The following is a 12481-nucleotide window of genomic DNA, read 5'->3' as shown; positions in this document are numbered from 1 at the left end:
TATACTGTGCTGCACAATACGCCGCATCTTTGCAAAAGGAAAGGTCATATCAGTTTGCATGTAAACGAGATACATATAAAAACAAAAGTTGGCTTAATTATTAAGCTGGCTCAACGAAAACGATATCGTGTTTAATTTTTTTCTTTTCCAAGATTTATATGTTCCAAGGTTAATGTATTATTACAGTAGGTAATATTCGAGATTGGGGATTCACATTGAAAATTATTTGAACGCATACAAAACTGGTGTAGCGTATCGAGTACATGACCAAGTGGCGAATATCTGCTAAAAAATATGTGTTTAAATAAGGTCGACGTTTGTCCGTCGAATATCTGATTCTATAAGTTTATTCCACGTGATTTATTTTGTGTGACGAGAACAATGCAGGAGATACAAAAGAAGAGAACACATGTCCTCATTATGGTGTTCTACACGTATTATTTTCTATCGTATTCAAAATCACTAATAAATTACGTTACCAGACATAATTAATAACTCTCAATTTATGAATGTAGAAAAATACTGAAAAAATAATCAAAGAGGAGAGAGAGAGAGAGAGAGAGAGAGAGAGAGAGAGAGAGAGAGAGAGAGAAAAGAAATAAAATAATATATTTTACTAAAAAAAATTTAATGTATTTTCTATTTTGATATTTTTTGATTATTATATTATTTTAGTATGTTATTAATTTTGTATTCTCATCTTGTTTGTTGCATCAATATAGAAGGGGATAATTTCTTTTAAAACGTTTAAATATAAAAACAGCTTTTGACAGAAGAATCGACTGTGTTAACGTATTTACTTTTTAAATATATTTTATTATTTTAATTCTTTTGCATCTTTCTCTGATAGACATCAATCTGTTCCGATTAGTTTACAAGAATAATTGAATATTCGTCATAATAAACGTACGAGAAACATATCGGCGCAAAAGCATTCATTTAACTTCATCGTTCAATTTAAATTACACTTATTCGATGACTTTACTTTCGAAATGGTTCACATAAATGTTCAAAAAGTTGTTGTTGTAATATTTCTAAATTTATTCGACACATAATAATTTTCTATTGTTTTCTTCCCTCTCTCGCTTCTCCGAGAATGCTTCGTTTTGATACTTTTTATTGGAAATCGCAGTTCTTCTTCCTGCTTAATTACGCAGGACGATGTATATATAATTTTGAATGATGATTTGCGTAATATTTTAGGGTCGATGGTCGATTAGCCGATACGAGCTAGGACAAGAAGCCAATGTCGCATGTCCAACTTATAAGAAGTCGCAGCACGCGCGAAAACCACGCCGCCGCGAATCCAGCTAAGTCCACATTTAACCGGTTATGGTTTACAGGATGATAAACAAACTAGGTAGACGGGAATTTCTAACAGTTGCAGGATTATGCACCGATGTGCGTCAATCGAAATTGAAATCGCGTAAATCATGCATTTAATTAAAATCATAATCTCGACTTTATAACAAACGGCGGGCGATTTCTTTGAACGGAAATGACGTACACTCGCTGACACATATGATACAAATATTTATTAACCTTGTATAAGAGAAAAAGAAAATAACTAAAATTTAAGTCAAAATTTTGATACCAACGCATTGCAAATTATTTGCGCATTTTTCTTCATTGAGCAAATGTTAAAAAATCACATTTTTATCGACCTTCCACGAAGATATCGGTTTTCTTATATTGAGAATTTGTTATATCAACAGATTCCTGATATTGTTTCCTAATACCTGCGTCTCGGGAGAACGGAGAATTTCTAGGACACCCTGTGGACGCAGTCGTGTTCAGATCTAACCAGATAATTCCGAATAAAATCGACGAAGGGCGATAGTTGATGAATAATTTTTATCTGATTTCTATCATTCCTATCCGCGCTAATCACGATTCCTCGGATGTGAGTGACGCGAACTGCAAAATACGTCGCTAATTGCGCGGTGTATAAGTCGCATTGTAACTGTCAAATTGTTTACACACGTGCGTTTGTAATCGTATTGAAACTCTTGGCATTAATGGACAGGATGGAATTTCGACCGCAGAAACTAAATTGAGAAGCACACACACAAAACTCTTAATAACCATCCCCTGTCCTTAAAAATTCCTTAAAATTTCTTGAAAAAATGGTGTCAAGTGTGAACTTATTAAAAAATCCGTCTCACGAAAATTTGTCGCTACCAAGACGATTTTCGCTAAATTTCAATGACTACTACTCACCCCTCATGAAACTTTAGTCGTAGAAAATCGTACAGATGCCTCTCATAAGATCGTTAAACTATTCATAAAATGTCAGATCGTTAAGCGGTCGAAAATGTCGTGACAAGTCATGTTACATTGACCGGATTATTTATGCGTACGTTTTAATTCTAAAATTGACAGATTACACATAGAAACGCGTATACATCGTTACACTGAAAACAAACGAACTATATTATTATCATATATCACTCTGGGACACGATTGAGCACTCGAAATAGCGACTTTACTCCTACGAAGCTAAAATCCAAGGCGTTACACGTACAGATACATGTTGACATCGAAAGTCAAAGATAATCTATATAAATGTGTTGTCAAAAACAATACAACGAGAGCGCGGGAATGAAGAGAGTTACAAAGTCCTATTACTCTATAAAATAATATATATATGCGTATATGTATAAATAAAAGATAAAATTGAAGAAATAAAATCTAAATGATACGTCCACACGATTTTTAAGCAATGTTACATGACACGTAACGTGGATATTGTATTAAAATGTTGCCAATTGCAGAGAAAACCATGATAAATTCCACATGGCGATATGTTTGTCACATAAAATTTGTACAACATTATAATTGCTTAAATAATATTAATTTATATAAAATTAAGGTATAATTTATATTAAATTATAATATTGCTTTTGTTTCATGCAAATTGTCGGACAGGATAATTGATAATTAAAATCTGAATTAAAGAAACATAAATTATAATTGTTTTCGTTCCGCGCAAATTCTCGATAAGATAATAACCGAAAAATCTGGGTTGAAAAAATATACCTTCTTTAGTTTCTCAAACTACTAATTTTTATAAAACGATAAATGAGGGCGTTTGATACAAAGCTGGAATGCCTCACGCTAATTCCGCGTGGGCCGTAATTCTCTCGTCTTTTCTCGTCTATAAATTAACAAAACAAAGCAAAGAGTGGTAAATTAAATGTGGCCAAGAGTCAACGTCGGGAGCACACGTCAAGGAAATCGATTCCCGCGCAAAGGAAGGTCATCGAGACATTTGACACTCTGACGAAGATGAGGCCACCCGCTTCTGTTACGCTGATGACTTAATTGGTCATTAACAAACGGTTACTCGGACCAGGAAGAAAACTTAGACACCGGGTTGTTTTATAGCCTCCCCTTCCCTCCCCCGTCTCCCGCGACGCATTACAGTGGAAAAATAATTAAAAAGGGCCCGTAGAGAGTCCCGATCGGCGGCCCGGCGGAGTCGCATAAATTGAAACTGGTTTCAACTGGCCGGCGTTGGTTCAATCTGGCGTGTCAATCCGAACGAACCAGAATCTTTCCGCTGCCACCTTGGCTTTTTCCCCTCCATCCGTTGTGCAATGGTGGTGACATGTTTTTGCATAAACTCCGAGACCTTTTTTTTCCTTTTCTTTTTTCTTTTTGCACGCTCCATACCGCAGGAATTTCGAGGAAGCCAATAGTTGGTACACGTAGATAAAACTGTGCAGAAAAGCCGCGACTTGACAACCAGGTGAGAAACAGGAAAGTTTTTGCGCTTCCACATCCTGGAATTATCGAGTATTGCTTTAGCCATCTAATGACGAAGTTATGTTATTAGATTGTATTAGCACAACCGACTACTTGACGATATTTGCTTCTAAAGGCCCCCGCACAATCAAAAATATAAGGAACAGATATTAGGAATAAGAAATCAGGAATGAAGCTGGTATAGCATTGATACACGGCTTCCAATAGGAATAGTTAAAAATCTATTGCCCGTGTTTCTTATTGTGCATTCAGCTTTATTCCTGATTCCTTAGTCCTAATCGCTAATATCTGTTTCTTGTTTCTTATATTTTTCATTGTGCGGGGGCCTTTACGTACAGAATAATGTAAAGATAAACTTATAAAGGAGTTTGCTATTAATCGTTGAAATTATTATGTAAGTATAATTGGCTATTTAGACGATCCTTCCTAATTGCTAGCAATAATTACCATACTTAAATATATTTTTTCTGGTAGTTACATGTTATGTAAAGTAATTTCTCAAATCGTTCACGCGATTTAGTCAATTTTAATATAAAATTATACATGTTTGTCGTCTAAATTGACAGAGTATACAATAATTACAAAACAATCATATTTTTAACACAAAAAAATATTTATTTAAACTTTAAACAAATACTGAACTCTCGATACATGCTATTAAACATGATTTGTTGGTTTTGATGACCTTAAATATTAACAACATTATTACTAAACACTTCTATAAAATTTTACATTAAATATTAATATTTAATGTTAAATACGGCACAGTATTGTTATTCAGATGTACATTTTTAAATCAAAATTTTAAGAACTTATGAACGGTGTGTGTATATATATCCTTTTTCTCACACAATCATATTCAAGCTCTCTCATGACTGTCAAACGACACCAACAAAATCTGCAGATACCGCTGTCGCGATTAAATCATTCTATAGAAAATAGTAAGTCTTCCTAAATAATCGGACAACTGTATCTTGCGCAAATATTTGTCAACAAGAAGTAACCACGTATAGACTACATAACTTATTTCGATTCTTTATCATCGGACAGTTATTACAGGATCGCTATACAGACGTTACAAGCGTAATGCCTTAAAGCTTACATTTTCCCTGTCATCTTACATTGTTAAATATTGTCAAGATTTTCTAAGAGGTAGATTCCCTTCAAGTACATCTACGAGAATTATGTACGTAACAGGAACTGAAGTTATTACGTATATAGAGATATGTTCCACTGCAAAATTTTTTACACAAAATACGCATAGCTCTTTCAAACATCGTTGTGTTTGTAAGAGATATTTACTTATACACACATTGAAAAAAAAATTTCTGCATTTTAGTAAATAGAGTCACAGTTGTATACAAACTAATATTTACTAAAATGCGGAAAATTTTTTTTCTCAGTGCAGTATAAATTGGCAGTGCCAAACGCAGCGTGGAAGACATTGTGTTGCGAATCACAATTGCCTAACTTTACGTATTAAAACGAAACTATCTAAAAAAATATTAATAAAAAAATGATGTACCTGTGCAAAAAGTTATTCTTACAAATACGAGTTCTATTCTTATACTAATTGTAAGTCATTGATAAAATTTGCTAAGCCCGGTTTTCTCAAAATTGTCACTATTTTCATTTAGGTCCCGAGGAATGAGAAACAGTTTTATTTTTCTCCTTACGATTTTGGCTCGAACGTAAATTTCCTCTGATTATAAGTACGGAATGTCACCTATTAATTTCAGATAACAATTAAACTATTAAAGTTTTGTACATATCTTATCGGCGGCACTGTCTTTCCCGTGGATTATGTCGCTGAAAGAATACTTTCTATCTAACGCAGGATCTCCTTCATTCTCTATGCCGTTACGTCGCCTTTTCTGTATAATACGCCGCGCTATTATGGGAAAGAATAGATCAGTGTCTAAATTGTCGTTTTGATTTTTGATAAACAAACGAGACAGATGGCTGACGAGCAGTCCAATCACGACCGTTATTAAGAATCCGAGAGGAGAGTACCACATGTACGAAATGCGATATAAATAGAAGTACGAACTGTCGCCGGTGCTTCTGAAAAGGAGATACGATCCATTAGATTTAGATGATATGTGCAAATAGCTGATATTCGACGAATCACTTACTTGGAGAAGCTCGTAACGTTCTGCAGAACGGACATCGTTATGTTTGCAGCATTATTATTACAGCCCTCGATAGTCGTCGGCAATTTAGGTGGGATCGGACGCGGCTGACCGAATACGATCCAGAATAAAAATGAGAATGCCGTGAGAACACCGGCTATCGCACCGCCTTCCGTCGCCGATTCCGTGCCCATGCCGAGCGTGAAAATGCCTAACAACGGACCGCCGACTACTCCGAAAATAGTTAAGGAAGCCTACGATAAAAGAGAAATTTATCTTATCGTCCTCAATCTTACGTTTGGGGATAATAATTGCATTACCTGAAGTAGCCCGCCCAAAAATTGCGCTAAAAATGCCAGCGCAATGGAGACCATACCGTACGTGAAAGCGAGCACTTTAGCGACCGAGGCTGACTTTGTAGGGGAGAATTCATGCCCGATGCACTTTCTACGTACGGGTTTTATATAATCCTCCAACGTTACTGCCGCTAGAGAATTCAGCGCCGCAGAGATTGTGCTGAGGCCTGCGCTAAAAATACCTGGAAACACACAGATGACAGTCTAAGATTAGTATTGTAAATATCCACTCTGATGCGCGCTTTCGTTTTAAAAATATCTTGAAGTTATGCGTAAAATCAAATTTCGAGCATTTGTACACTCTCCGATATTTTTATTTTCATAATCTGTAATATGTAATTTCTATAAAGTATTAAACCAGGACCAGTTAATTTGCGATGAGAGTATTACCCGCAACGAAGAGACCTGCTAAGCCAGGTACTTGGGACATTGTGTCCATAACGTATAGTGGCATAAGCATATCAGGCGAAGAAATTCTTTTCTGGAGAAATGGATCGCAATTGTAGTATCTGCTGTATATCGCCAATCCTGAGAAGCAAGTTGTGATCGAAAGAAGTGTCAGAATCGGCCAGGACAGCCACATGGCCGTTTGCGAAGATCGCATATTTCTAAAATGAAATTTATTTATATATAATGCAGCTCTCTCTCTCTCTCTCCAATTTTTCAAACGCAATTTAATCAGTAAACATGATGTAAGAAAAGAATACTTAATAACGTAAAAAAACTTAAAATTATTTGATTGACTTTTGTTTTACACACAATAAGTAGAACAATAGCAATGCTTTAACATATTTGATATAATTATTAATCTTGTCCGGTGCTACTAAGATTACCATATTATGGAACCTACTTCACAGTCAGCGTACGCTGTATTTGTACTTGATTCACTCCATAGAGTGATAAAAAGGTACATAAACCGCCGAACGTAAGAGACCACCAGGTATGTCTTACTGTTGGATCCGGATCAATGCTGTAACAAAAATAAAGTATCAATTAGTGCGTACGTGTTTATGATCCGCTGAGTTTATGCAGTTGCATTAGAAACATTAATGATACCTATCAAACTCGAGCCGTTGCCCCTGCTTCGCGATTTCCCAGATCTGTCCCAATCCTCCAACATCACCCGCGGCTGTGCCAATAATCAAAAACACCGAGGCGAACATAAGTAAACCTTGAAATACATCGGTTATCAGCACGGCCTTAATGCCTCCTATACTCGAATAGAAGGCGCACACGAGGCCAATAATAATGATGCTGGCAGTCTTAGAGATTCCTGTGGTCGCTTCCAAGGCTAGAGAAGGGGCATAAAGCACCACTCCTGAGTACAAGAGCAGTTGAATCCAATAAACAAAACTAGCCATCATCCTAGCTCTTACTCCGAAACGCTTTTCTAAATACTAAAAGAAGTAATACACCTTCAAATATATGTGCTATCGAAAACGCCTTCTCGGAGCGAAATTAAATTTCGCCGAGAACTCACCTCGTAGGCACTTGTCGCCTGTAGCTTGAAGAATACTGGAAGAAATCCGTAGCATACAATCGGAGTACCTATCAAATACGATAAGTTTATCACAACAAATTGCGTCCCGTATGTATAATTCTCAGCTGACACACCGAGCAGCGTAACGGCAGACATGAAGGAGACCACCAAAGCGATTGCAACTGGTACGATGCTCATTGAACGACTTGCAATGAAGTACTCCTATGAAACACGTTACCCTTCATTACAAACACGTTACCCATTACAGAAAGGCGTTGAAGAAAAAAATAATCTTGTTTTAAGGAATATCTTTTAACAAGAGAATCTAATAATAATAATTACCTCCATAGTTTTTTGCCGTCCTCCACTAAATCTATAATAAATACCAATTCCAGCACTTATACACAGCATGACCGCTATAACCAGATAGTCGATCCATCCTAAGGTATTTACTTCTGCCATTTCGTCTGAAATCAAATCAAAATAATTAATGTTGTATTTAATTTTAGAAGGAAATAAAATATATTTAAATAAATTGAAAATTAACAAGTGACAAGTAGAAAAGAATTTTGCGAGTTCAACACGATTGATGGTACGTAATTATATCAATCCTTAATAACTAATAGAATACGTAATTATAAATTGGACGAAATCAAAATGATCTCACGTTCTCTGGCGAGAAATAAATGAGTAACTTTCAAAATTTGGTAATCTAAAAATAAGCATTAAAGTCGCGGTAAAAAACATAGAAGTAATACAATTTGTAAGTAGAGGACAATTGAGACAATGTTGCACTTAAAAGACAGTCCCGATTCCAAATGACAACCATTCAGCTGTCAAACGGTGATTGAATATTATGAATCAGGTAGATTTGAAGACTAAAATAAGAAACTTTAGTCAAAAAGTAGTAGAAATATGCCTTATACAAATGAGCTAAATTTTTGTGCCTAATAATATTTTTACGTATACATTTTTTTCCAGCTCAGCAAACTGCGCGGCGAGTTAATGTCGGTCTGGAAACATAAAACGGTCAAGTTCACTTATTAACTTACTATTACCTATACACGTCGTCTAAAATGACGGTTCTACTTATCATTTAATGTTTATTGCGATAAATATGTGACTCAATGGTCGAATTGGTAAAAAAGACATCCGTTCTAGATGTTAGAGAGTTCTAGGTTCGAATCCTGGCTGAAGTAATCGTTCGCAATAAATTCTTTGCAATTTGTTTCCAAAACATGCTTATTTAGCATTATATTATTAAATTATAATTATTAATTTAATTCTGTGTATTATTTCGGCTTCAACTTGAGACTGTGTTTCAAGCTCGACACTCGGCGTGCAGTTTGCACAGCTGGAAAAATAGATATAGGTATGCAAAAGTATTATTATTAGACACAGAGATCCAGCCCATCCGTATATGACACATTTCTATTACTTGTGTTATTCACATAAACGGTATATTCACTTATTATTATTTAATTAAAAAGTTTCATAAAATGAGAATTTAAACTTAAAAACGTTAAAACTTTAACATAAAGAGGACAATATATCTTCTCTTATTTAAATGTGCAATAAAACAAGGATCAATTCAGTAAACAATAATCAATTATTTTGTAATGAGTCTTAGAGATAGCATTCTTTTAATTTTTAAACTTTTGCAATACTTTTAATTACGTCATGTAATAAAAGTATTTAAACCCAATGTTATTTCGACGTACAATATTTTGCAACATACAACACAAAAGAGGGAAAAAATGTGAAAACATTTAAATATCAAAATATCTTAAATTCGGACACTTGCTTTTTCACTTTCACACATTGCACCATGTCTCTTTAATAAAATTCACATACCTATGTTAAGATAATACTTAAAAGCTGAATATTGTTCAGAAGCTAGTGCACGCATGATTCATTTATCACGAAGACGTTTTAAAATGCAATTTTGCGTTTATGATCCTTAGTTGTCTCACGACTTAACCGACCTTGCACGTTGACGACACGAAGTAAATTTTATCGGATTTACGCAGATAAGCGGCAATCAAGGCGATTTGTCTCGCTCGGCTATTGATTTCGTCATTGACGTCAATCGACGTGAGTCCATTCTCCTCTCTTCACACCCTTCTCACGGCGTGCATTCTTTCGTCTTCAAGATTTGCTGGCGTAGCGGAAAGTAGCGGTGAACGAAGTGATCCGATTTCGCCGATATCAATATAATCAGCTCGCGTTCCGCACGTGCCGATCACGCCTGTCTCTCCTACTCCGAGCTCGCCGGAGACGGCGATCAATCGGCGATGACGACGGCGGCCACGCGGCACACATTATTTCATGACATAAAACGCGAAAGAAACGCGGACATTCCACGCCTCCGGTCCACGCCGTACGTCCGTCTAACGCTCCATTCAAACGCGCCGAGCGATTACGTAAAACTATCAGTGACCGGTCGCGAGGCGAGAAACGTTTGCGATAGCGCGACGTGTCGACACGTCGTATATGTACATATATATGTATATGCGTGTCTATACGTGTGACGCACACACGTGGTACGTTCTCGTACGGAGGGTTTTAAACGCAACAGTCCGCCCCGATGACTTGCCTGATTCAGCGATCGGAGTGTCCGGAGTCCGTGAGCGACAAATCCGTCCGACTGCCGCCGGGCAAATGCGGATTGCGTCGATTGCGGACGGCAGGCAGGAGACGAGCCTTTCTTCCTTCTCAGCGGCCCGACGACCCCTCGCGCACGCTCCACATGACGGTTCGATCGTTTCTGCCTCTGTCCATTGTCGTCCCGGGGGCCGGGACCTGCAGAAATTCCGTAACCAGCGACCGGTTCTTCCGTACACATCAGGAACGGACACGCGTGTGAACGACGCGCAGAGGCCCTCCAAGTTTGCAGTTTAATTTCTTCGATTTCAACTGTGATTAATTACGAATGGGAATTGGTGTTGAAAATTGTCACGTGCATGTGTCGCTCAAGTGCTCCAGAAATTTCTCATACTCGTTTACAGCTATTTACGTATAATTGAAGAGATTTCCTATTTCGTGGATATGGATTTGCCTCCCAACGTTGGATGTAACTTAATAAATAGCGATAATTATCGAAGGAATAAATTCGTAGCGTAAAGTAGCAAAAAAAATGAAATAAAGTCATATTTTCACATAGCAATGAAAATCTGCGAGAGAAAATCTTTAGTGTAATGATATATATACTCAACTATGTTTCTTAATTACATCTTGATATTAATGTGAGGAATTTAATATCGCAGAATAAGTTCCATTCAATTCTAGTCACGCCCGCTTTTCAAGAGATCCTGTAGAATTTAATAATCGAGTCCACGAGCTCGTATCGTGGACTGGAACTCGACTAACAAACTTCTCTAAACTGGGATAAGTTTTAAAGACGATATATTTATAAGTTGCATTTACATACACGTAATTATATTCTACATAATTATCGAACGCCTCTCTGAATCGTCAACTTTTAAAGACGATATATTTATAAGCTGCATCATTTATATGTAATTTGAATTTGTAGAAATAATATACACAATATATTGAAAAATGTGGTAGAAGAAAAGGAAGCATCAATTTAAGGAGCAATATACCATGAATAATGAGTCTCGAAAAAAAAAATTGATTTTTTTATTTTATCTGAAAATTCAGCTATTGAAGAATATATTCTTGAAATTTTACTTTAATTTAAGAAAAAATAGCAAAGTTATTTTCAACATGCGTCAAGGGTGCGCAGGTAACTTGAGTGCGCCACTCAGTAGATTGAAGTGAGTTATTGAGATGGAATTTTTTGACCTGCGTCGACCTGTACGAACCTTTCTAATCTTAAGATCTCATGTTCGTGTCCAAATTGATTCCGGGAGATATACTTATACATATAGAACCTACTTACACATATAGAACTACCTACTACCTATAGTCGAAGAGTTATAACTTTATCAGTTGCGTACAGTTGCATATTATAGAATAATATAGAAATAACATCAGAACGTAAAAATTGTTTCTTTTTCTTGTGATTACGCGAAATATGGACGGAAAAAACGCTGAAATAGATATAAGACATCGAATGAAAAGACGGTATTCATTGAATCCAAAAACTGTCGAACGGGAGAACAAAAGCGTAAGTACGTCAGCAAAAAAAAAATTGAAAAGTGGCGATAAATATTTGTTAGTTCAGATTCCTCTATAAATTATAGAATATTGAATTTTTTTGACGGTCTTCACGGCAATAAGTGAATATATATATGTAAAATATAAGACTCATAACGTTAATTTTAAAATCGCCAGCAAACGTAGCCTTGAAATTAAAATTGGATTTAAAATTTTATCGCAGTGTGTGTGTTTTGTCGCGGAAGAAAGCAATAAATTCCTATCCATTGATGTCCAATCCATGCATATGAAATAAATGACAGATTTTATATTTGCATTAATTAAGAAAGTTGAGAATTGACTTGCATGATGTCGAAGAACTTTGCGCTTTAGTGAATTTACTTCGACTTACTTTTTTTTTATTTTTTTACTTTCCTATTACGACAAATAACGTCGCGTAGTATGTAAAGACTCTTTAAAGAGGAGCGTTAAAGAGGAACAATTAACACCAACTGGAAAACAGGCAAGTCGAGAGACTTCTTGTCTCGCGTAACGGTACCTAGATGAAAAGAGGCTTTAGTTCTTTATACAGAATTATTGGCTACTCTACAAAAGTACTGGACTATAAAATCATTGTACTGTAA

The 12481-nt window shown here is 36.0% G+C and overlaps 1 protein-coding gene and 1 long non-coding RNA gene across 4 annotated transcripts; one reads left to right on the top strand and one right to left on the bottom strand.

Moving 5' to 3' along the window:
• The first annotated feature begins 602 nt into the window (after nucleotides 1-602).
• On the top strand, nucleotides 603-1851 carry LOC139772707 (uncharacterized). Its single transcript, XR_011718188.1, has 2 exons — nucleotides 603-1360; nucleotides 1716-1851. It is a non-coding gene; the product is annotated as an uncharacterized lncRNA (long non-coding RNA).
• Nucleotides 1852-4360: 2509 nt separating this feature from the next.
• Nucleotides 4361-10666, bottom strand: LOC139772673 (putative sodium-dependent multivitamin transporter). Of its 3 annotated transcripts, none has more exons than XM_071706536.1 (9): nucleotides 10333-10666; nucleotides 8079-8203; nucleotides 7737-7958; nucleotides 7313-7653; nucleotides 7107-7226; nucleotides 6647-6864; nucleotides 6221-6438; nucleotides 5904-6154; nucleotides 4361-5832 (listed from the first exon to the last, which is right to left on the bottom strand). In XM_071706536.1, exons 2-9 carry the CDS (start codon nucleotides 8196-8198, stop codon nucleotides 5523-5525), a joined length of 1800 nt encoding a protein of 599 aa, XP_071562637.1. In that variant the 5' UTR covers nucleotides 8199-8203; nucleotides 10333-10666; the 3' UTR covers nucleotides 4361-5522. The 3 variants fall into 3 exon arrangements, with proteins under 3 accessions (XP_071562637.1, XP_071562636.1, XP_071562638.1); XM_071706535.1 differs by lacking the exon at nucleotides 10333-10666 and adding an exon at nucleotides 9591-10160; XM_071706537.1 differs by lacking the exon at nucleotides 10333-10666 and adding an exon at nucleotides 9722-10160.
• Nucleotides 10667-12481: the final 1815 nt, after the last annotated feature.

This window comes from Temnothorax nylanderi, unplaced genomic scaffold, assembly GCF_030848795.1.
Source record: "Temnothorax nylanderi isolate EJ_2023f unplaced genomic scaffold, tnyl_v1.0 TNYL_tig0052_pilon, whole genome shotgun sequence".
In the NCBI taxonomy this organism is placed as follows: Eukaryota; Metazoa; Arthropoda; class Insecta; order Hymenoptera; family Formicidae; genus Temnothorax; species Temnothorax nylanderi.
This window is presented reverse-complemented; position numbering and strand designations above follow the sequence as displayed.

What these genes read in the sequence shown, in the direction of transcription:
- LOC139772673 (XM_071706535.1), bottom strand. Translation starts at nt 9,645, where the DNA reads ATGCGTGCACTAGCTTCTGAACAATATTCAGCTTTTAAGTATTATCTT. An exon ending in TTTTGGGCGGGCTACTTCAG is followed by an intron (nt 6,155 to 6,220) that starts GTAATGCAATTA and finishes CTTTTATCGTAG; the next exon opens with GCTTCCTTAACTATTTTCGG. An exon ending in AACGTTACGAGCTTCTCCAA is followed by an intron (nt 5,833 to 5,903) that starts GTAAGTGATTCG and finishes TCTCCTTTTCAG; the next exon opens with AAGCACCGGCGACAGTTCGT.